This window comes from Centroberyx gerrardi, chromosome 6 (genome assembly GCF_048128805.1).
Source record: "Centroberyx gerrardi isolate f3 chromosome 6, fCenGer3.hap1.cur.20231027, whole genome shotgun sequence".
Classification (NCBI taxonomy): Eukaryota; Metazoa; Chordata; class Actinopteri; order Beryciformes; family Berycidae; genus Centroberyx; species Centroberyx gerrardi.
Window position 1 is genome coordinate 10,367,308 of NC_136002.1, and position 25,336 is coordinate 10,392,643.

At 42.3% G+C, this 25,336-nt stretch overlaps 1 protein-coding gene across 3 annotated transcripts in view; it reads right to left on the reverse strand.

Annotated features, from left to right (window-relative positions):
• Positions 1-25,336, reverse strand: part of gdpd5b (glycerophosphodiester phosphodiesterase domain containing 5b) — a 56,482-nt gene that overhangs the window by 12,462 nt on the left and 18,684 nt on the right. For all 3 annotated transcript variants that reach the window (XR_011785006.2, XM_071909618.2, XM_078284132.1), the window contains exons 2-8: positions 23,097-23,276; positions 8,696-8,799; positions 4,997-5,090; positions 4,733-4,792; positions 4,215-4,313; positions 3,054-3,147; positions 1,275-1,423 (exon numbers count right to left, since the gene is read on the reverse strand). Coding sequence is in view for 2 of the 3 variants with exons in the window: in XM_071909618.2 (XP_071765719.2) it covers positions 1,275-1,423; positions 3,054-3,147; positions 4,215-4,313; positions 4,733-4,792; positions 4,997-5,090; positions 8,696-8,799; positions 23,097-23,213 (717 nt within the window). In the remaining variant the exon portion in view is untranslated. The remainder of the gene's footprint in view (positions 1-1,274; positions 1,424-3,053; positions 3,148-4,214; positions 4,314-4,732; positions 4,793-4,996; positions 5,091-8,695; positions 8,800-23,096; positions 23,277-25,336) is intronic.

A 25,336-nucleotide genomic window follows, 5' to 3' on the forward strand; every position in this document is an offset into this window, starting at 1 on the left:
TGCTGCTCAGACTCCTCACTCTCTGAACAGGAAGGAATGTTGTGAAATGAACGAGGCTGGGCTTTGGATTGCTGTTTAACTCTTCAAGTCAAGGTTATGAACCAATACCAAACCAAGTTAAACACTACTCAGTACAAAAGCATTTTCCCATAAGGCCTTGTGAGTAAAGCTGATAATGGTCAATGACAGCAGAGGTGAAACCACGGGGTAAGGAAGGATGAAGCTGCGTGTTGCAATCAATGCAAAGTGCTTCTGGGAAATGGAGTCCAGTCATGTGATTTGCTCCTATGGGAGTTTCTCACAGCCTCACAGAGCCACTCCTAATTTTAGATTCCACTGTGTTGATTGATCACTTTGCTCAAATAACTGAGGAGAGCAGGGTGTGTTTGTGAGCGTGAGAATGAGAGTGAGTAACTGTTACATATTACCAGGAATCCACCGTCAATTCCCATCCAAGTGTTGCATAACAACCAGTGGGAAATTGTGCCAAACACATAAATCCTTCTTCAGGTAACGTTTAGAAACAATAAAATTAAACCAAGTACATAAATCAAATATCCAAAGCTGCAATGTGCTTGGGTACGCATAAATCATTTTTATAGTGTGGCCTTCAATTGCATACTTGTCTGAGAGGCTCTAAGAGGCTCTTAAAAAACACTGCAATGGAGTCTAACATGATCTGTAAGAGACATGATACAACTGAAAACAACCTAAGAGACGGAAGTGAATCTCATTAAAGAAATCCCCAATTGATTCTCCTACATGGAGGCTGCCAATTTAAGTGTTATCCCTCCCTCTCCTTCTCTTTGCTAGGCGAGGCTCCAGAAAACGCAGCAGAGAGCGCATCCCGACTCCCTGCCATACATCAGGCAGCCATACTACAGCACGCCGATCCCTTTCTGGGCTATTTTCAGTTCCACGACCACAAGGTCATTAATAGACTAGAATAGCCCTGGGTTGTGCAGGAGAAGAAACATAAATGAGAAGCAAAGAAGAAAAACCTATAGGGGGGCAACACAGCTTTTTCTCTGCCTTCTCCCTATCAGAATTACCTTTAAAGTGGCCCTTTAAACTCTGCATGGCACCAACACTGTGAGGGCTTGAGGCTCCATTCCCCATGTAGCTCAGTGTGTAAGAGCATGGCATTAACACTGCTGTAGGTTTGGGGTTTGATTCCCATCGGGGCCACCAATAGGCTACTAAAAGTGTACGCACTCGTGTAAAAGCCATTTCAAACCCCCACATTCTGATTGGAGGATGGTCAGCTGACTCACCATGGGGGCTCCCTGGTGGCCAATGACATCAGGGCGTGGTTTGAGGCTGGTGGGGTCCATGATGCAGGGGGAGGTGATGGACAGAGGGACGATGTAGAGGCCCAGTAACACACTCAGATACAGCAGCAGCACCACCACCACCTGGAACCCTGGGGGTACAGACACACGATAACACACCTCAGCTTCACTCTTATTCATTAATATGAACAAGGAAATAAAGACTTACTGATTCTATCCATGATTTAAATGCAAAGGTTAAATGTCAAAATGTATATCTGTATAAAATTGTCGCGCTTATGATCTTTTCCTCTCATTTTTCATAGCTATTCAAGGGACAAACCAACTTTTTGGCAAATAAATGCTTTGATTAGCCAATTTTTTACACTTTTATGACAAGATTGTTAAGTGGTTTCACCTGTGTGCCCAGTAATTAATGTGGTGCATATGCTAAGCTAGTTTGTATCTTTCAGTAAACGTAAACAGCATACTAAAGCATTACATACTACACCCCCCCCCCCCCCCCACACACACACACACACACACACACACACACAGACACACACACACACACACACACACACACACACGTGAGGCTGCTATCAATCTTCTCATTGCAGGACGGTAAATTGATAAAAGAGCTTTTTCTCCTAAAAGAGTGTTCTTTTAAGATATTATTTGATTTGTGCCCAAGATGACACTTTTGTGCAGTCTAGGCCTGCTGTTCAGTTTGCAAAGCGATGTATGATGTAACAACTTTTTGTGAATGTGGGTAATGCACGATGGTATTAATAGCTATGCACAATGGCCAACAGCACTGACCTCAGGGGCCAAGGAAATACACTTTCCCCTGCAACATCTCAGTGTAAGTCAGGGATGAAGGATCTTGGTGCACACGCACACACACACATATACACATGGGGGTGTGTATTCGTTTCAAGGTCAACTCCAGGGCGAGGTTGAACACGTCAGACAACTCTTGTTACAGAGAGGAGACTGAGAGCCTTCGCCCAGACACATACACACACACACCAACATATCCCTCCCTCCCCACCCACCCAACAATCCACCCACATGCAAGTACACACACACACACACACACACACCCTCATATCCTCTTTGGTATTCAGTCTCTGCTCTGCATTATAGCAGAGATGCTGAAGTGAGAGAAACCTGGCCAAGACCTTTCAAACTCAGCAAGGCTGTGCTAAAGCAGAACGTTCTCTTGCAGCTAAATAGAAAAACATCTCCTTTATTAGATTTAAAATGTGTCACAATACAAATTGCCTTGCACAATATGAGGGCACAGTCACAAGAAAAAGTGCTTGTGTAACTTAGTGGGAGTAAAGCTCTCTAGCCTGAACGTAAACTTAATTAAAAACATTACTATTGAGGAAGGTTACTGCTGCTGAAGAATAATATATTTTTATTCTATGCTATTCCACTTAGACATTACACCCATGGCAGCAGAAAGAGGTAGCACACACACTCCAATAGCTACTAATCCTCAGATAGTGTCCTGTGCTTGAAGAGAAAACAATCCAAGGTGTCCTGGCCCGGAAAACATCACATGAGCCCACAGGAATGTTCATTATCTCCGACACCCTGGGTGGAGGTCCTGGCCTCTGTCTACATGGTGTTAATCATTCAGCACCCTTCCTGTGTGTGCTGTGTTTTTGTGTGTGTGTGTGTGTCTGTGTGTGTGTGAGGTGGACAGTCAGGTCTGTGTTGATCAGAGAGGTAAACCCACACAGGTCACACACACACATAGGTAGGACTTACTTGTCTTCTCTGCACGGGCGACTTGCCCAGCCACTATCCAGGACAGCGCTGTGACCGCAGCAAGAGCCCCGATGTGGAGGAAAGGACCTGTAGCCTGGAGGGAGATGTGTGAGAAGAGAGCGAAGGCGGGAGAGGAAGAGAGAAAGAGGATACAGAGAAACAGAGACAAAGGAAAAAAGGCAGCGAGAGAGATAAGAGAAAGAGAATAGGGCGTCAGGCGAGAGGAAAACGAGCGAAGAAGAGAAAGGGAGATAAAGGTAAAGAGGATTGAGAGGCATAGAATTACTGAGATCATCTAGCGCTAAGACATTAGCAAAGCCATTCAGAGATAATAGCAATAATTTGTAGAGCCGTTCAATTTTAATGGCATACGGTCACAAACACCAATCAGTTTCAGTGGCATTGCGCGTCCACTTCAATCACACATTTCTGGTGCAATTATCCCACTGAGCCTCACTCTAATTACAAGCTTCTCATGCTTCTTTCAATACCGTTTTGCTGCTAAATGAGTTCCAACATCGTAACTAAGTTAAAAGGTGCTTTGAAGTGTAGTGTCACTGTAGATGTAGTTTGCTCTATTTCTACATATTAGGAGATGTAGAAATCTGACAATATCAAATGCGGAAATTACAGTACATGCTAGTACATTGGGAACATTCTCTTAGGGATATCATTACAAGAATAGAAAAAAAACAATAGCATATATATTCAAGGCATTTACATATGAAAAGTGGTTATGTATTGAGTTTTTGGGAGAGTTGAAGGACCTTAATAAATTACAAATAATATTAGCTAACATCTTAAGTTCATTCACAAGAATATATAATATGTATTGGATATCAGGCTGATACCAGGCTAAAGCAGGCATCTGACAATTTCCACTGCACTAAAATACAATACTGAGAGCCACAAGTAACATGTCATGAATCAAAGCAACGTGACATTTTCTGTCTTTCTGTCTCTTTTCAAACACAGAAGAACTCTGGATCTCTCTAATGGAGGAAAATTGATTATAGCTCAATTATTTCATCCAATGCCCTGAAACTCTTGGTCTAGACTGTTACGTAAAAGTAATGGCCCGGCTCCACACTAGGTATCACAATGCTCAGTTAAGTACTCTGACAGTGGGATTGGGACTTCCCTAGGCTGCAGTCCACTGACCTGCAGTGATATGGGGATGACGTGCCACTCCTCCCCCCACGTCTGATTGACAGATATGACCCCGACGATGGTGGTGAGCAGAGCAGCAGTCACTCCAATCTGTGTCGAGAGAGAAAATGAAAAAGGCTGTCACCACAGATACAGAGCCACACATACACACACACACACACACACACACACAGACCAAACAAAAAGAGCCTTGGCGCCTTTCACACCCCAAGCAGTGTTTTTGTCCTTCTATATGGTTTTCTGATAGTATCACAGGCCATTTATTGGGCTTTCACAACCCTCCTGGGACAACACGAACCAAACACTAAGTTCAAGACAAGTTCAGCTGATCACCAATGAATGAGCACACACACATGCGCACACGCACCATGCAAAGAGATAAGAATATATAACCCCCCCACCCCCACCCCCAACACACACACACACACTCACAGAGATAAGCATGTAGGTACAACTCACCCACCAACTACCTTCCACACATACACACACACTCACGTTTGGCAGATTACCTTATGAAGCCAGTGCAAATTCAACTGTTGCCCAACTGCTACGTGGCAAAGTGCTAAAATCTGAAAGGACACACACACAAGAGAGAGACACAAGCACAATTTTCAAAAACAACTCAGCTGCCTCACAACTTGCTCATGTCACCGTGGGACCGGTTATGTCTGGCAACACGTACAGACCATTCACAAACTGCTTTAACACTACCAGGGCATTATCTCTGGCACATCGGTAGCGCCTCCTCGGTGAATATTTGATGAAGGACTGACCATTAAAAATGCAATATAGGTGAAGCCAGCGGCGGTAGTGGCCAGGATGGGAACGGTGCCGTCACTCCACTCCCCGGAGCGGTTGTACAGGAACCTGCAGGAACAAGAGGGAGAGTTAATGACCTTTCTCATGCTGAGCGCTCGCCGGTGTTTTATCATTACCAACAGCTGGGAAGGCAAGAGAAGATTGACTCTGTGTGTATGTGTGGTTCTTCTTTGTGTTAATGTTTGAATACCACCTGTTGCCTCCTCCAGTATAAGAGAATAACACCTTGCCTTCAGTAATGGCAAATGGACTGGGGCTGGGCGGGGTTTGGGCTAGTTATCCACTATATTAGCTAGAGCAGTGCCGAGAGTGGAGAAGAAACAATCTTAAGCCAGCAAATAGGACAGATAAAGGTCCCAATGTGAAATATACATGCTTGGGATTTTAATAAACAATACAACACGCATAAAAAATACCTATACACCCTGAACCTGAATAAACCCTTTAAAAGGAATTCCTGTCTACCGTGTCCTGACAGACACCCCACAGTGATAGTCAAACTCCTGATTCCTGAACTAGCTTATCCACCTTATCCTACATGCATGCTTAGGAGTAAACTCATTGTTAGGGGTGTATTCAGTGATGTAGCAGTAAATTAAAAGGTGGCTAAACTATGATGTCATCATAAGGCATTACAACCATTAATATAAACAAAAATACATTTCCAGAAAAGCATTCATTTATATATTTTTCTCCTTAAATACCTAATCTTCATATATCTTGTATCAGTTTGACATTACTTACTATGATGTATACTATGAATTTAGCTCATGAAGCATTATGTCAGCCTAAAAAGGTGAGTAAACTTTATTCAACAAATAAAAAGGGTTGTCCACTATATTCCTAGGTGCATTCAAATGGTCACAAGTCCTGTATCTTGTGATTAATCTACAACAGAGGTAAATGAAAAGCTGAAAATTGAGGATAAAAAAGTAGCAAAATCCCCGTCAGTGACTCAAACCCACTGTAGACTCACTGTAGCCTTTAATTTTCAGTCAGACACCCATTAAGTGCCCTGGAGCGTAATGCTTTATTGTTGCCATAAAGTTAAACACAGGCAAACACAACGAATACGGCAGCCTCAGTGATTACAGAGACCATTGCTAAGCTATGGAGAGAATCGGAACCAAGCAGATTATGTAATCGTTATGGTAACGGATGGATGGCAAATTATTGACGGCTGCTTTCTGAAAGGACAGTCCTGCCTTATGGCAGAGCCTCATTATGGCCAACAGGAAGTAAGGGGAACAACAAAGATATCCTGCCTGCACTTCTACCTCTTTCTTTGCACACACACACACACACACACACCCACACACACACACACAAACACACACACACACACACCCCTGAGCTGTCAAGCTGAGAAGTGTGACACTGGGTGTCTCAAGATGGCCTGTTGGGCTGACAGCTGCAGAGCAAAGGGAGGGTGTGTGTGTGTGCGCGTGTGTGTGTGTGTGTGTGTGTGTGTGTGTGTGTGTGTGTGTGTGTGTGTGCATGCGTGCGTGCGTGTGTGTGTGTTACATGACAGCTAGGACCTAGCACACCACACCACTAATTACATTCAAAGCCTTATCAGTGATTCCAGTGGCACAGAGCCACAGCAGGGTCACTTGGTGTCGATGATCATTGCTCCTTGTGAATACATTTATACTGCAGGAGGGACTGGGACCCTCACTGCTGCTAAGACACTGGAATACACAAGGGCAGGGAGGTGATCAGTCATGCGATCAGGAACACCAAAAAAGCAGGAAGAAAAGCAGGAAATTTGTAATTTCCCTATTAGAAATGAATGGAAAAAAACCACCCCTGAAAAATCACATCCCTGATAAAATTGGAGGAAGAGGGGGAGGGATGAACATAGAGAAAGAGAATAAAGATGTTATTCAAGAGAGTGAGTAGGGTAAAAGAAAACTGGTGGATAAATGAAAGAGGAGGGAGATGAGGAATGAAGGGTTAGAGAAAGCAGAGAAAAGTCAAAGAGGAATGTGAAAGAGCTACAGGAAGAAAACGGACAATAGGAAGAAAAAGAGGTGACATTGTAGAGAGTGCTGACAGCAGGAGGAGAGGGGGAGGAGATGAAGGAGAGGTGGTGGGAGAGACAGAGCAAGGAAAGTGACCTTGAGGGACAGAGCAAACTGTTACGACATACAGCGCAGCACAAGGCTTCTTTCCCCATATTCTGCCAAGGCTCCCGTCTCCCCGGCCCTTATAACTGAAGGATTGCATTCCAAAACGCAGCACACTGAGTGTAGAAAACATTAGCAACAGCTGCCTGACATTGAGCTGCACCACCTTGTATCTAGTCTGTGTGTCAGTGGTTTCAGCATCTGTCTTCAACCGGTCTCCTCCGTTTCATCTTCATTTCCCATTCTGGACTGAAGTGGATTTATCAGGTGAAGTCTACGAGGGACTTTTCACCTGCACCGAGAGCAGGTGGTCTTAACATTTTGTAAACTTTCCACAGGGCAGCAAAGGACTTGAGAGGGAAGATATAAGAGTGGATACAAGGGCCCAAAATGGCTGTTGTGCTCTCCGTTTCTGCTGCTTCATTTCCTCTAGTCAAATTCACCTCAGTGTTTAGTGGTCAAGGGAAAGCGATACGGGGCTGAGTGATATCTGGGCAATGTTGGGTGAGGCATCTCTGTTATGTAATAGTGTAATCTGTGGAGGGCTGGGCGGTCTCCGCTCAGATTAAGGCAGAGGGCAGATTAAACTCTGATGATTTGGGAAATCAACAAGCAGACGAGCACGGCGGAAATGTTATGGCTACATAGTATTTATTTGCAGGCGAAACAATATGGTGAGGACAGATGGAGATAAAGGATGGCAAAAAAGGTCACATCAGAAGTACATATCATAGTTCAAAGGAGGTAATCAAGAGGAGGAAAGGACCCGGACACCAAAGAGGAGAATGTCCACAAAGAGGTTCATGATGCAAACGAATAGAAATGAATGTGTCAAATCATCAAATGCTAAACTGACAAAAAACCCTGCCAAATATAAAAACAAAATGAAACAAATGTGAGAACAAATGTGCTCTGGTTTACATCATAATTTCTTTCTAAATGGTTTATATTCTGAAACATCAGAATATAGAACAAGAAAACACCTAACAGTCTGTAGTAACGGTCAGTGTAGTTTTCAAGGAAAACGTAGATCCTACAGTACATCCTTTTGGCTGCAGTCCAGTTTTATCAGGAATGTGATTTTTCAGGGGTGTTTTGTTTTTTTTTGACATACAAATCCCATTCATTTATAATCCTGCTCATGAATACAAGTCTAGAGGTCATGATGAACTTTCTGAGGACTGGATTGATCCAAGATTTTTTCTATTAACTATTTAACTATTTCGACACCAAAAAGTAATGTTAGTGAAAGCATCTTTATAGCCATCTGCAGACTGAAATACAATTCTACAATACACATATAACATTTCTATATGGAATTGTTCCTTATGTTTACCTAAAATATATAATGTAAACACCAATGTGTAAGTGATTGGGCTAAAATGTACACAAACTCGATACGAACATTAAAAAACTCAGTTTTCTGAATGGCATTTGGGGCATGAGGGCATAACATAGGTGACTTCATCAATGGCACACTGAATTAAAGTCACACGTGTTTCACCACACACACAGACTACTCACCAGTTGAACTCATTGTAGTCGTTGTGCGCCTCCCACCAGAAGTAGAACCAGACCAGCAGCAGACAGAAGGTAAACAGGAGGATGAGGGACCACAGCAGCTCCCACTGGACACACACACACACACACACAAACAAGAAATTATTTCTTTGGATGCACTATATTAAATTAGAATTTACAAGAAAAACATTATAGAGGTTCAGCGTGGTTTAAGGACATTTGAGGGCACTAAAAGCACAGTTTCTGCCCCCCGGCGCGACTGTTACAGCAGGAAAAGGATGGAATTTGAAGCCCTGCAATCTCTAACAGCAAGTTTGTGAATACTGCCAGAACAAAAACAGAAACTATGAGATACCAGAAAAGAGGCATTATTATGTAGAGGAATATTATTTACTAAGGTCTGGCACGGTCTTGGGCACACAGCTATATAATGTTTCATGTCAGTGAGCTGATTTTGTGGTACTTTATAAACTAGATGACCATACCCTAACTTCAAGTTTGCAAAAAGAGACGACTAGCAGAGTGCATTAGGGGCATTAAGTTTTCCTTGGACTTATCCTACAATGAGCACATAGGGTGTCAACCTGGCTGCTGACCTCGGTAGAGACTATTCCCTTATACACTTTCCTCATTATGAAGTAATGACTTTCAATAACTTCATATGCAAGCAGACTAATTACTGTCCTGCTCTGTCATGCACTTTCATACCGTAGCAATTATAAAATACACATTTAGACACAGACACACACACATCCCTAAGCCATTCCCCGGAGCGTATGCGCACGTGCGCCAACACACAATCTCTCCATCTCTCTCTCTCTCTGCATACTTTAAGTACATCCAAATTTTTCCTGTGACTCAGTCGACAGCCTTTTGACCTTTTCATAAGCGGAGAAACTTGCTCTTTATTTAAACAGAAGTCGTAGCTCAGTGCAGCCCAAAGGACTGAGCGGCAGCACATGTTAGCTGACTTGCTGAATTGCTGTGATAACCCTCAGGCTTGAATAGACACACACAGAGTAGACTGAATAAAGGTTCTAGCTTTAACGGTAATGGCTAGACTTATACTTGTCGTTTCAATGCAACTTTAATCGTCCGATCGCGCCGGGACACATGAATTGACAGGGTCTGGATGGCCAAAAAAAAAATCCCATTTTGCTCATATTGCTAGATATGCGAGTGGTCAGGGTTGCATTGTGATCTGAATTCTCCATTATCTTGACACAATCCACCCACAATGCTCATGCAAGCAATGTAAAAAGATGGGAAGGGAGAGTGGGGAAGAGTGACGCAGACACACAGTTTTAAATAAATACAACCACAGGAGACACAAACAGCCATTTTAAGGCCAAGAGTGGACAACGTGATCTCAGAAAATCCAATCTTTAGACCTGAATCTGAAAAAAAAAACCCATAATAAATCACATCAAAATGACAAGTGTAACTGTAGTCATTATAGTACAATCACATCTGCTCTGGTTGTGTCAAGTGTCTAGAATGTCACCAGGCTGCACAGGCTACACATATGTCGCTACACACAAAAAACACACAAACACGTGCACGCGCTCAGTGTGTGTTCTGGTCTCAGGATAATGAGACTCAGTTCAGCAGCCCAAGCAAAGCAGCTTGAATACACACCTTTGTTGTGTGTGCCAGAGCTGTGATCGTGATCGCCCCCACCAGCAGCCTGCTGATGGGACACACAGGTAAGAATATCAGCCTGAGCTGCTTATATCTGCTCAGCTAAGGACAGGCGGCATCAGAGGCCGTGCTGGATATGTGCAAACACATGGGTGCACCTACATGTAGCTACATACTGTATGTACACACCAGGCTCATGGTCACAAGAACAATACTGTAATAATGACACAGCTTTCATTTTCAGTGATGGTTTCATGGACATGGCACACAGTTTAACAAAGATGGAAAATGGGAGATTCCACTGTCGGTCATGTGACCTTCACCAGCTTTGACTATTCAGACCTGGGGTCAGAATTAAGGGGGAATCATGACGGCATAAAGATGTAATATTATTACATTTTTGGGAATGGTTGTTATGGCATTCCAGTGAACTGTTATACAAATAAGGGAAAAAGCCTGGGGGAATGGGGATCCAACAACATTTCATATTTGGACATGACTCTGAAAGTAAATTTGAGAAGTGTAAGACAAATTTTATTATGTAACAAGTCGTCTTACGTCAGATAGTATGGACACAATCCAAATCATTTTGGCTGAACATCTTGCCCCTTACAACAAGGGAATGACTGTAAAAGAACAAGCACAAGCAGTCTCTCTTGTAAAACTGCTCCTACAATATGGGTTTTTTAACCTTTATTTATTGAAGGAAGGCTTGCAGCAGCACCTTGTTTCACACATTTACAAACACTCACACCTGTCTTAGGGCAAGAAAAAGTCCACTCACTGTCCAACAAATCAATCCCAGTAACAAAAGACTACCATGGTCTCCCTGGGAAGCAGGGGTGTGTGTGTGTGTGTGTGTGTGTGTGTGTGTGTGTGTGTGTGTGTCAGACAGCTCTGCTCATTGATCAGAAGGCACCGACCCTGGTTCCCATGGTCCTTAATGACTATCTGGAAACACCTGGGAGTTCCGACCTTGTGCTCCTGTGAGGGGACATTGTTCACCCCCACTACCCCCACCCTCCCACCCACCCACCCCTCTATATGGACAATGATGGATGAGACCTGAGACGCCCATGGGAGAGCAGAGTTGGTGCGGTCAATACTGTTACCAACACTGACGCCTCTTTAATTAATTACTTCATCTATAATAAACTGTGTTTTAGTCCTGTTCAGTGGCTATGAACAAAAAAAGAGAATATTCTAGTCACTGAGAAACACTATCTGGGTGTCCATATTGCAGGGTGGCATCATGCTGGCTTTTGGTAAAGGCTCCAATTTATTCTGGCAAGTAGCATAACTACTCTGTACACACTAGGCTCGATCTATATAATAAGATGCAAGTCCTGTTGCCTGATACCTTTGGTTATGGTTACACTTGTCATTTGGATGTGATTTGAGATCTGGTGCTGAAGATATGATTTTAAGAAATGACTGAAAATAGCTTTTATGCATCTCATATTGCTGTATTTATTTAAATCTTTGTCTGCATTAGCTTTTCTGCTCTATCTCCCCATCTCTTTAGATTGCTTATATACACATTGTGGCTGGACTGAATCCAGACAACACAAAATTCTGATCACAATGCAAACCTGGCCTCCTCCATATCTGATTTTGAACATCCAACAACAACGTGAGAAACATGTGATTTTTGTGCATCCAATCCTGCAACTTAATGCGTCATGATCGGATGATAAAAACTGCACTCAAACAAGTGTAGCTTTTTTTCCCCCTGCTTTGAACCTACTCAAATGGACAAACACACCTGGGAGAGCAAAACTATAAAGATTTCAGTTTGAATCAGCATACAGTATGTTGGCTCTTTGTTCTTCAGGTGTGGCTGACTTTCATTTGCTTGCAAACATTACAGCCTAAAAATACATATAAAATGCTTAGCTGTCGTATTGTTCTTGTATCAAAAGCTCAGATGTTCTTTAATTGTGACTACTTTCAACTTCTCTGTTTTCTGCGATTTGTTAGGACAGAGGTTCTCCACTTGTCTCTATTCCCGTTTCCCAGCTTATTCAGCAGCAGTTGGCCTGGCCTGGCATGACTTGGCCTGCCCTGATGACATCACATTACCATTCTGCATGGTTGCTGTTTTATTTGGGCACAACACCCCATGGCCTGGACTGACACTGTAGCATTAAAAACCTGCTGTCTGCTGTTCAAACAACACTCCACAAACATCAAGACTTTAAAGTCAGACTGTTTAAGAATAATAAGTCTGCTGTGCAGACAAGGAAAATACAGCCTGCATGTTTCTGATAATTATTCTGATAGTTCAACGCTGTTCACCACTGGAGAATTCCCGAAAGACCAAGGGGACAACTTCCCCTTGGGAGGATTCAGAGCCATTTAATTAGATTCAATTCAATTCAAATTATGTGGTGAACTGTAATTAAAAAAATAATTTAAAAAATAGTGTACTGAATCTTCAAAACCCACAAGAGCCACAGTGATGTAGTGAAGATGGGGAAAAGTACTTTTCTCTTGCAGTGGGAAGATTAAATATCTTATTTTTAACTATTTTATTCTAACTAAACAGTTTTGCTTTCCAAACAAGGTAAACTAAAAAGTATGGAATCAGTCATAGACTTAAGCCTTACTGACCAACAAACTCCACTGCTAAAAATAGAAGGATCAAACGGATCAGGGGAAAATTCACTGCAGCGTGTAAACACTCATCTTAATGCTAAAAAAAGGGATAAAATCTCAAAAATCCTCCACTTGCACTTCCGTCACTAAAATTACTGCAGAAGTAGCAGATTTTTGTTAGTGTTTGTTTTAGCTTGTTTGGAGTACCAGATGGGTGGAGTTTACCGCATCAGTACAATTTAGAGTAAAGTAGTATGGTATACAGAAAGGTATAAAATTTTATATGAAAAATGCAAAAATGTGAAGTGACTTCTGCAAAGCTTGGGCTTCTTCTAGCTGCTGGCAAAATACAGGAGAAGCATAGTTCATAGGAGATTAGGTTCGCCGCACTGATTTGTCTTCGTTCATTTACTATACACTCATTTCAGCCAGTAAAAACAATAGAGCGAACACGTTTCGCATCACTGCTTCATCAGGTTCACTCATTCACTTAAATATTATTGTCTAAACTGTCTGTGGGACTGTTACCACCCATCTGATGCCCAAACCAGAGTAAAACAAACACCAGCTTTCCCTCAGTGTTGCAGACTCTGTAAAGGTGTGTGATGTCTTGGATCTGTTTTGGATGGATCTGGCCTACTTATCTCACAGAGGGTAAATGCTAATCATTACCAACATGATTCTGAACGATCTGTCTGTGTGTGTGTGTGTGTGTGCGTGTGCATGTGTGCATGTGTGCGTGGGTGCATGTATGTGTGTCTCTATCTGTACCTCCCCCTAAACCTACAGTATAGAACTATTTATAGCAATCGTGCTTCAATATGTCAAATATGGAACTAGGCTACGCCATAGGGGTTATCGTAGTATAATTATTATTCAAGCTTAGCAATTAGCATGATACTATGACATGTGCATGTATGGACAGACACGCATGCTCCCTCAATTACTCAGGCAGACACGTTAAAAACACACAATACACGTATTAGAGAAAATCTTCCATTTCATTCAAAGCGTCCTGATGATGCAGCTGTACTCGTCTTCCGTGCCTTACTCCTGTCCCTCCACACTGACAGGACAGCAGTACATGGGGAAGGAATTCTGCTTCGCTAGGGGCAAAGTCCGCTACATCACGCAAGCATGCATGTGAATTCCACTTGAAAGAAATAATAATTGCGGACATCTCTAGCACAGCATGCCCTCGAAGAACTACGAACAGACATGAAAAGGTGATAAGGCGTGTGTGTGTGTGTGTGTGTGTGTATGTGGGTGTGTGCCTGTGAATGCGTGTGTGAGGAAAAAAGGAATCACATCATTTCGAGGGCCCTTTGTCCTGTATGTGAGGCCCTGTTGTCCTTGTACCAAGTGTGTGCTGTGACACTGTGACACTGTTAGTTGTCAGTACATCTCTACACCAACGTCACCGGACAACTTCCTCAACATTTTTTTGTGCCCGGCAAATAATGTGATTCTGATTTTGACAGATATAATTCTGGGGTGGCACACAGTGTACTGCCTTCATCTGTAGTAGTATGTTACACTGTAGCACCTAGGTCAGATGTATCGTCATTAGATCGACAGCTACAGTATGTACATGTTGCTGTCAGGTTATGGCCACCAATATTACTGGGGTTCCCTATACTAAGATAGACAGAAACTGACAGGGACACTCAAAATTCCTCACACACATACAATCATGTACACTTCATACACACCCTGCAATTCAATAACAAATTCAATTAGGTACGGTAGCTTGACTCAGTTTGCTGCCGTCTAACATGCCAACGCTGCGGAGGGAAGATATGGGGTGGGACGGCCCCGGCTGAAATTGCTGTCACAGAACAGCACAGACGCACTCAAACACATGCAAACATGTCGGCGTGTGTGAATACACTTATAAACGTATGTAAATTTGGAAGTGAAAACATATTGGGCACATATTAAATGAGAAAAATAACACATTGTTAAAAGCGGTTTAGCTGTTATTCTTTGGCTGTCATTGCTTCTTTCCTCGCACCCCACCTCCCCCCCACTCTCTCTCTCTACGCCTCTCTCTCCACTGGACTTAACACCTCAGTCCCTTGTCACATTCCTGAACATATCCAGATAAGTCCCTGGCATTTCACACCGGGCCTGCTGCGCTGCTTTGTAATACGGCCATCCCACCAGGACAATTCACACACTGTACAAAAGCGTGTGCAAATGTAGGAAGGTGTTCCTAAGAGTATAAAAAAATAGTACAAACACCTTCCTAATATCGAGTTGAGCCCCCTTTTTGCACAAGCCATGTCTCCATTGTCTTAACGCTTAAAAATCCTTCTATAATCTGTCTTCATGTATCTCCTGTTCAATACTTAAGTGTATTTATCTGGGCAATTTAATGAAATATTTCCCAATATTTCAAGCTCTAAAATGCAACTGTTTTATAAGAAATTATCTCAGGATAGACAACAACTTCAACAATATTTAACAGGAAGTAATACTCTCATTCCAGCAAACTAGTGCTAGTCTGAGTCAACAGCCGGCGAGTCTGGCTGACCCGGGGTCCCATCTCCCCTTTAAACCACCTTTAATCTCATCACTGCTCTGCTGTGTCTTTGTTTGAGTATCTGTGGTTGTTGTTTACACCACTTGCAAAATCAACAGTATGAAATTAAACACAGGGTTAGATTTCTTTGTGGCGTTGCCTGATCACAGGCAGTGCCAACTAGTCAGAACAGTGGGACCAGACACTTGGTTTAAATGCAATGGTATTTGTTTTATGTGTACATGTTTTGTATTTACTAGGTGCTCGGGATGAGCACTTCTATAAGAGCCGGCTCTGTGTGTACATTCATTCAATTGTGTGCAATGTGTAGTGCTTAGGGGAATTATATTATGCATTGTTTAGGCAGCACAGAGCCCCAGAGCCCTGCATGAGGGAAATACAGTGTGCACTCGTACACCAGGCAGTATGGTAGAAATCAAACAATCAGTCAACAATCAGTTAACTGGATGTTGCTGCGCTGAACATCCACATACCAGGAAGAAGCTCTGTGATTTTCTAACTATAATTGCTAAAAATTTTGTTCAGTGATTCTCTTAGTTGCAGCAGCACTGTGCTACCACAGCACTGTGGTGTTAACAGATGGAGTTTTTAAAGTCAACACACAATAGTTTCACTCACTACAATCACCCGAACACCTAAAAAGTGCAAGCGCACTTGTTTAGATCTAGGAAGCATATAAAAAAAAAAAAATTCCAGTTACCTTGTGTAGATTGGCAAATAAATTAAATAAATGAATGCTAATCTTGAGAATAAAAAAGTAACCCTGGACTGACATGCACTGATGTTTTAGTGAAATTGCAAATTCATCCATCATCCTAGAAGGCCATGGCCTTGGGTGACCACCCACGTCTCTCCAGGGAGGGAGACGTCGGCACAACACTAGACACATTACCACAATTATCACAAATGCTGCAACTTAATTATTAATTACTATTGTACTGAATTACAGTAAAACAATTATAATACTCACAGTCACTGAGTGAAGCAGTGAGGAGGAGCAGTGTTTGGCATACACACCTCTCCCAGGCCCTGTAACTCTAGGCTACACACAGAGCTGTAGTGGTAAATAAAAAGGTGAGTAAACTAAAACTAAACAATATTTTCATAAAAGCATTGATTTATGTCCCCCTCCCCTTCCCTTTTCTCATATAACTTGTATTAGTTTTATACAACTTATTATGATGCATACTATAAATTTACATGATAAAGATTTATGTCAGCCTATAAAAGGTTGGTAAACGCTATTCTGCTCAAATAAAAAGGCTGGTAAACTGAGCACACTCCCCCCCGGGCTATAAACACAATATGACAAGATTAGTCATCAGTGGGAAGACAAAGGGCAACTATTAACATAATCTACTGATGTAGAGATACTGAAAATGTTCCAAAGCATATCAAATGGTGAGGTAGACTTCATATTGCAACAGCAACACCTGTCAACATAATATCAATACGATATTTTGTCCATGCAGTTCTACTAACGACTATAGAAGAGTAAAGATAACAGAGTCCTTGGTGGTGTGCGGTCAGACGGTCTCGCCTTCCAGACGCAGACCAACCCTCTAAAAATACAGCCACTCTATTTAACTAAACCTTTCACTGCAACTCTGAATACACAAATAAAATAGCGCACGTGTTGACTAATAAACATAGGCGGCTGACGGCAGATCAACAAACAAATACCACAGAACAGTAAACATATACTGTAGGTTTTTAACTCAAAATGAATAGCGATGGTTAATATTAGCCATCCTGCATTAATTCCAAGTTTCTTCTTTCTTTTGAGACTATTTCACTGCATAATTGGGTGCTCATACTAATCTAGCTTGTTCTTAACAGAGATAGGGGAAGTCAACAATGCTTATTCAATGCAGAAAAGCTATCCATTTACTTGAGCGACACAGCTACCCTGCTAAGGATCCTACCAGTTTCTCTTGATGTTTTTTTGAGAATTACCAATTTATTAATTCTTACCATTTTGCAGTCTGCTGACAGTGGACACGGCCAAATATAAAGTTGAAATGGTTAACATGATGGGCTAGCCAAAGTAGAAAATGAATGTTTAGGTTCGGCATGTATGTGGCAAACGTGTATCTTGCTGGTGTCTGTATTTTCCTGTTTTATATCTGTTTAGCCCTGCTTGACCTGTCAGACTTGGGTCCAACAGCATTTGAAAATAGTTTTAAGCATTTGTTTTAACCTGGAGTACCAAGTGTGAGGGGTTTACTACACCAGCACAACTCAGGTAGTGTCAGGTGAGTTTTCAATCAAAGGAAAGGATTGTCTAAACTTTCTGTTACTCATTGTATTGTCCTATGAGGAGGTATCTGTTTGAATTAATTGATATGCTATGAATTATTTATAAATACTGCTTCAACCATGTCTGGTCTTTGTGTGTATGTATGTCATGAACTTTATTTATGAGTGGGTTTGGGGAGGGGGGGTGGGGGGCAAATAAATTGAAGAAACATACTTATAAATCCTCCTGTTACGGTTTCAATCTTTCATTCTATACAAAGCACACGGATGAGTGGACAAGGCTTCATCCATACGCTTGAAGACAAACCCGCTTGCAAATCTATTGAGGACAAATACGGTCCGGTCTACGCAGCCTGTAAATGCCCAGCAATTTGGCAAGAAGGAGAATGAGAGGCAGACTTGATAACAGGTCTACATGGAAACAGTCTCTTCAAAATGGTGAGCTGTGACTTTACATAAACAAGAGGCGTCCACGTGAATCTCAGAGTGGCTGACAGACGGAGCCGGATTACTACTGACAGAGTCTCTCCTCTTCACCTTGGAGAGAGAAGGCGGGGGGGGGGGGGGGAGACACACGGAGAGAAAGGAACAGTGGAAGATGAAGATAGAGAGGGGGGAGGTGGGGAGAGATGCAGGAAAATTGCCCTCTTTGCTTTTTTAAGACAGACTGGCAGGTGGATGTAATAGTCCAATCCTGTTAAGCAAAAGGCAGCTCAGAGAATACCAAACATGAAAATCTGTTCTGAAAAAGGTTGTTTTAAATTGAGGGTCTGAAATGTTATTGCTCATTTCAGTAAAATGCATATAATACACGTATGGTAGCTACTTGTCAATCTGATATCGCCATCAGTAATGATCCGCATTATTATAAAATCCTGGACAGGACATTTCCTGCATTGAAGACATGATTAACCATAACACCCTCGGCCGGCTAGCAGGCCTTGCCATGTAATCATCTCACATCTGATATATTGAAGCTTCTGACCTTTCAGTCTGAGAGCTGGAGGGAAACCGAGGGGACAGGGATGTGATCAGGCACACCAAAAAGCAGAAATAAAATTAGCAGGAAAATAATAATCTCCTTTAGAAATGAATGGAAATTGTGGGTCCAAAAAAAAACAACTGAAACCCGTAAAAAAAAAAAGGATAGAAAGAAAAGAAAACGGCCATTTTTATTTCTGGTATACGCAAATGAAATGAACAAGCTGGAGCTGGAGTCACTCTGTCATTTCCCCCACCAAGGTAACGGCTGCTAGTGCTTATAGTTCAGGTCATTGTGTTCTTCGTCTGTCATTTCACAGACCGAGGCAAACGAAGACCACAAGAACACTGGCAAATTATGGCCGAGCGGCCTTGCTTGCTTCTATTTTTGAAGCCTTTGTGTGACTGAAAGGTAAAGACTGGCTAAATGGAAATACTTTCAATTATTACTGAGAGGCCAGATCGGCTTGCACCGAGTGACGTGGGCCGTCTTCCTACAAAGCCCCTCTCACACAGACAGAAGCAAGTTCACTAAGACAGTCGGCCGTGCCGGACGGCTCATTACAGGCTACAAAGATGAAAAAGGAGTGAAACAGCAGTTCTCTATTGGTGGGTTATGAAGGAGTCTACAGTAGTTTCAACGTCAGACTCTCAGTTCTCACGCCTCAGTGATTCGCTCAGGTCCAGTTACATGTAGCCGATACCTGTCCTTGATTGGTCACACAGATTGTGCACTGGGATCGTTAAAGATGTAGTCTCATATGACGTAATCTTACCCTAGTAGGAAGCATATTCAGTGGAAACAACAGCTCTTTGGATTTAAGAGCTGGCAGACACTTTCAGGTATGAAGATTGATTACAAATTGTCTATTCGTACAACAGCAGCTAAGGACCGAAATGTAAGAAACATGAAAGGTTGGCTCAGATGTCTTAGGATTGTAGCATGCTAAGTTAAAGTAAGTAAAGTGCCTTCAAGGGACTGTAGGAATGCTGTAATAAAATGACTGGATAGTTTCAGCAGTGTAGGGTTCGGGCAGTATCGCCCTTCACTACTGAAGCTGCATGAAATGACATTCCACAAGTCACCAAAGTGACATTTCCATTACTTGGCATTCATGCAGTTTAACAGCATTCAAATGTATGTGATCAGGGATGTGATCAGGAAGGGCAGACAGGTAGGTTACATGTGACATTTCATTGCTGCTTCAAATCAGATAATAAATCTAATGTGTGACATCAATAGAATTGGCTGAATGGGAAATAAACACAGATGATTCGGGACAGAATTCCAAATCTTTCTGTTCCGTTTGTTGTAGCAATAAAATGGTCAGATCTGCATCAGAAGGGCTTGAAAAAAGTAGCCTTGACATCTTTCAAACGGTTTCAAAGTGACATATTTTTATTGAACCATAATGTGTATTGGCCGATTCCCTCAGATCACGTATGGGAAAGCAATGTCAAAAAAATATAAAATAAAATAAAAATAAACCAAAAATAAACCAAAGAAAATATCAAACAAATCAAAAACAGTAAAAAAAAAATAAAGAAATATTTATATAAAAATAAAGAAAATAGCAGAGCAGACTGCATTTCCTCCATTCTGCTACAAATGAACAAATAAATAAATAAATAAGGCAGAGGTGCACTCCAATAAGTGGAATATATTCAGCATTACTGTGCACAGCAGGTTTTTGGCTCCATTCACTTTCAGTTCACTCCATTCATAATACAAATACTGCAATTCCCAGTTTATGAAAGTTGCAATAAATAAATCCAGTTCCTGAATCAAGTGAATTGAAATAAACCGACTCCAACCTTGGTGAACAGTGGGTGGCTGACTGTGTGCTTCTTGCTGGGGTCAAGACAAGTGCTAACCAACACCAAACGGCCAAAACAAAGGATGAGCAGCGTGAACAAAGAATGCTGACTTGGCACTCTCCTATCAGCTGGCCTGAAAGACAACCACGTGCAACAGGAAACAGAGCTACACGGTGTCCAGTTCCCTGCAAACAGGAGGGGAAAAAAATCAATATCTCTTTATTTAGTCCTGCGCTGCTTTTTATATGGTCCCACAGCTACCAGACATCCCCTTCTCTGTCTGTGTATTTATGTGTTTACACTCCTAAGGTAGGTTTAATGCAGGACACTTACTTGATGCATATGCAGCTGATTAATCTGTAGCGCTGCCATGCGTCTGTTCTGAGTGACATACATCCTCGTCTGTGCCCTAGGTTTCTGCTTATCTACAGTATGCGGGGAAAAATATATTATCCAAGTGTGTGTGTGTGTGGGTGTGTGTGTGTGGGGGGGGTATATATGTATGTTTGTGTGTCCTTCTTAAGGGCAGAATAGCTGAGATGGAAGGAAAGGTCAGAACAAATAGCTCATCCTGCGTAGAATGTGATGCTTGTTCTGACATGCTGCGCTTATACCTATTATTAGAAAACAAGCGCTCGGATATTCTTCGGTCGGGAGTCGCACGTGACGGTTGGGTATTGATGCGTGCCTTGTAACGCACCCTGCAAAGCAAAAGGGGCTTTTCTGGATGTGCATCTCAGTGTGTAGCTACTAGCTATATATGAAGCGTTTGTTCCTACCATTAAAAAAAAATGTGTTCATCCAAATTTTTCAAAATGTTAACTAGTGCGAATGTCACTATGGGATGAACTATGAGTATGAGTGAAACTATGGGACATCTACAGGTAGTTAAAGCCTTAAAAAAGTCATTTTTTTCTTAAATACATGCAGAACATTTTGGAATTAAAGTCCTTCATACTTTTCATTGCATCTTTGTCTCAAAGTCTTTCCAGACTATGATGAACTGTCATGCAACCCGCCTTCCAACCCAACTGAGATACGGTGCTTGCAGCATCTTCTCTGCACTGAACCACTGTCGGGCCTATGCTGTTACATAAAACCCACTTAGACAAATAAAGCTTTCGATGAGTAGGATTCATTACAAAACTTGATTAAACTAATTAAAAATCTAATATCTGGAGCACTTGGGAGCTGACAGCAGTGACAGACAACGGGAAACAAGGGAGTATTGTAATAATGCCCAATTCACCTCCATGCAGAGCTCAAGGTTATTGGATAAGGGATAAGTCAGCGAGGATATTTTCGCTGAGAGATAATTGTTCTTTATAAATCAATGTTGAGGGACAGACATCGGGTATCTAGGAACCAAGAGGCATTGTGAGTGAGCACCGCCACGCATGCCAGCCACAGACTGAAAAAAAAGTTCCTACATAGCCATGTTGTTGTTCTGCACCCTGAAAAGAGACACAGTAGTGGAGCTGCAATAACTGCTTTTACATTCAAGCTTGTACAGCAGCCTCAACAGAAGAAGAAGAGAATCTTATGAATGCCATTATTTTCTATACACTTTTAGTATAACAGTGCTATGTCATTAGTAGATGTTGATGTAACTACAAAACATCAGACCATCCAGGGATGTGATCGTGAACACACAAAACCTTAATCTGTCATTAAAACTTAATGGGAATTCTGTATTTAAAAACCCCCACAAAATCCTGTTAAAAAAAAGCTGAAAATAAAAATCCCTAAGCATCAGAATCTCACAGGACAGCAACACAGTTATTATGGAAAAGTGACCTTGAGAGAATAATTACACAGAGAATAAGACAGGATCTGTTTCCGCATTTGGAGGTCACATTCACTGCCACCCTGATGTGAGCAAACATGCACGCACGGACACACGTGCACCACACACACACACGCACACACACACACACACACACACACACACAGGTTGTAGATAGCTTATAATTATCTTGTGAGATAAGCAATGTCAGCAAGGACAGCCTCCATTATAATTCCTATTGCTTTACTACCCAGTGCTGTATTAAGTAATGCATGTTTCACCTAAGAATAAGATATACAAAGGGGTTATCATCAAGTGGTTGCTTTTATGAAACATTACATAATGGGAGATTATACAGATGTGCAGAAGAATGGTTTCAATATCTCTTACCTTTTAACCTCAACTCAAATCAAAGTCACGCTAAGTTGTTACAACCCACCAGAAATGGCCGACAGCCATTTAAAAATGCACAACCAGTATGAAATCCATAAGATTTCATACACAGAATGTTTCCACATGGTATGATCGGTCGTATGTCATTCTGCATTGACAGATTGACTATTGAATGTACAAATGTAGAGCAATATGTGTAGTCTGCTGTCTATAGTATTTCTCGCACTGTATGTGATGTTGTCTGTTTGGTGTCCCTGTACCATGTATGTCAGTATGTACCACACAACTAAGTTGCCAGTATATCGTTGCACCACTGTCACAAGACTTGAAGTGATTCTGATTGGTCTAGTTCACCCACAAAAGCGTTTTCCACCCCCACTCACCTTGGTGGTGTCATCATGGGAACGCTGGTATCGTTTCCAGCGGCAACCGTAAATCCCGGTGATACATGACAAACACAGCTGGCGCTCATAGACCTGCAGGGGTTGGTGCTTCACCATGCTCCTTCAGTCAGTCCTGGTCCTGCTTCCAGAGCTCTAACATCCCACTGACAGCAAAGGCTCCTGAAAGGAAATCAAAGGAAATCAGAACGGTTGGCATTAGTGTCGCTGGACCCTACAGGGAAACCTAGAGATTCACACGAGCCACTTGGGGGATACAATTACTGTAACTCATTAGCACTACTATTCTCTCTTTCTGCTCAGCATCATAAAGTTATTGATTCTCACCATTTTGAGATTGTTGAGAGCAGAAATGTAACGTACCAAAGTCTACATAAGTAAAATTGACAACCCATGGTACAAAGAGCCACTGATGTATCACGTCTGGCAGTATGACAGAAAACACATGGTGGCTTGAAAAGCACCTTGCCTTTGATACCAAGCCCAGCCTCAAATTAAAAGCTTGTTTCCCCAGCTCTTGTTTCCAATGACAACTGAGACTGCTAGGAGCTTTCATCAATACGTTCAAGGTCAGAAAAAAAAGGAAAATCAAGCGAACCCAGCATCTATTGAACGTCACATTAAGCTACAGTGACCGTGGATATATTCCCTCTGACACAGAGTCTGTAAATGTCTGGGCCAAAAGGCACCAAGTGCCCCATCTCTCCCAGTGATGCCAGGCCCAGAGGCAGAAGGCAGAGAGAGGGGTGACAGGTGTAACACGGACATAATGCTACAAAATGTAACAGTGATATTTAGTAAAAGCCTTCATTCACAGCAACTTACAGTACAAAACTGATGCATGCTACTTTGTGTATACGGATTCAATGGTCAAAGTGGCAACTGAACCCACAAACAGAACAATATTAATGCTATGGTCTAGTGAACTCAATCAAGTGCACAGGGCCTCTCCTCCCTCCTGCTGTTCCCAAGTCTAGCTGAAAGACCAAAGGGCCTTTGCTTTGGAATGTCTGGTGTGAGAAGCTTAGGCTAGCAAAAGCTGTTTATCTTTAAAAAATATTACTTAAAACATTTCTACAGATAGCCTATGATTTTATATAATTTGTGTTTAAAGTTTGTGCATTCTCCTTATTTTTGCCACTCTTCTTTTTCTTCCATTTTCTAGCCACTTATCCAGGTGGCAAGAGAGCAAGCAGAGCAGCCCAGACGTCCTTTTCCCCATCAATTTCCTCCAGCTCCTCCTGGGGAATGCACAAGCGCCCCTAGGCCAGCTGGGAGATGAAGTCCCTCCAGCGTGTCCTTATCAGGTGCCCAAACCACCTCAACCGGCTCCTTGAGGAGCAGCAGAACGCCAGCTCAAATCTAATGCTGTGGTAGTGATCATGGTAGGAAGTGCCAGCTTAGGCTCTGTTGGGTGTGAGTAACCACAGTTAAATAACTCAAGCCTCCCATCGAGGTGCTGCTGATTCAGCAATGAGACTCTGTAATCAGCGATAATAACAATAATGACATTACGGCCCTGCTGACTGTTATCACAAGTGTACCTCAATCTCCAGGGACATGAGGGAGCCTGTTGTGCTGGCACTGCAGCTGCAAAACACACACCTTGATTCAATCTGGGGTTGAAAGGGCGCCTTGATGTTATCAGAGCATGAATAACTGTGCGTGAATAATAGTGGGGTTAACAACCCCTGGAGATGGGAGTCACAGCTTAGAGAAAGTACAAAAGTAGAAAAAAATTGCACACACACACACACACACACACACACGTACGTAGGTTTCAGGGAGATGCGTTTTATGTGTACTTGATATTTCTCACAGCTTGTGAATCACAGCCAGCATATGGCTAAGTAAGCGCTAAAGTCACATGTGATGTTTCAGAGCAATTTTGCATGTTAACTACACTCTTCCCCTGCAATCAGGGTGTCTCAGGCTCTGGGCAGCTGCTCATTAGCATCTGCAGCAGTGGCCATGTTTCCTGTTATTAGTGAAACTGCTCTGAGGAGGGCGGGCCAGACCCCAGGGTATCATGGACCTGGCCCACCCCAGCAGGACCACAAGGGCCCTGGATAGGCAGTGTGCAGTGCTACTCCATGGCTAAAATAGCCCAAATGGTTAGTGTTGCATTTTATTTATTTTTACTTAACCAGACATTTGTGACTAAAAATCTGTTTTTCAATAGAGACGCGGCCAAGGAAGCAGCATCGATGCCAAGCACAAAA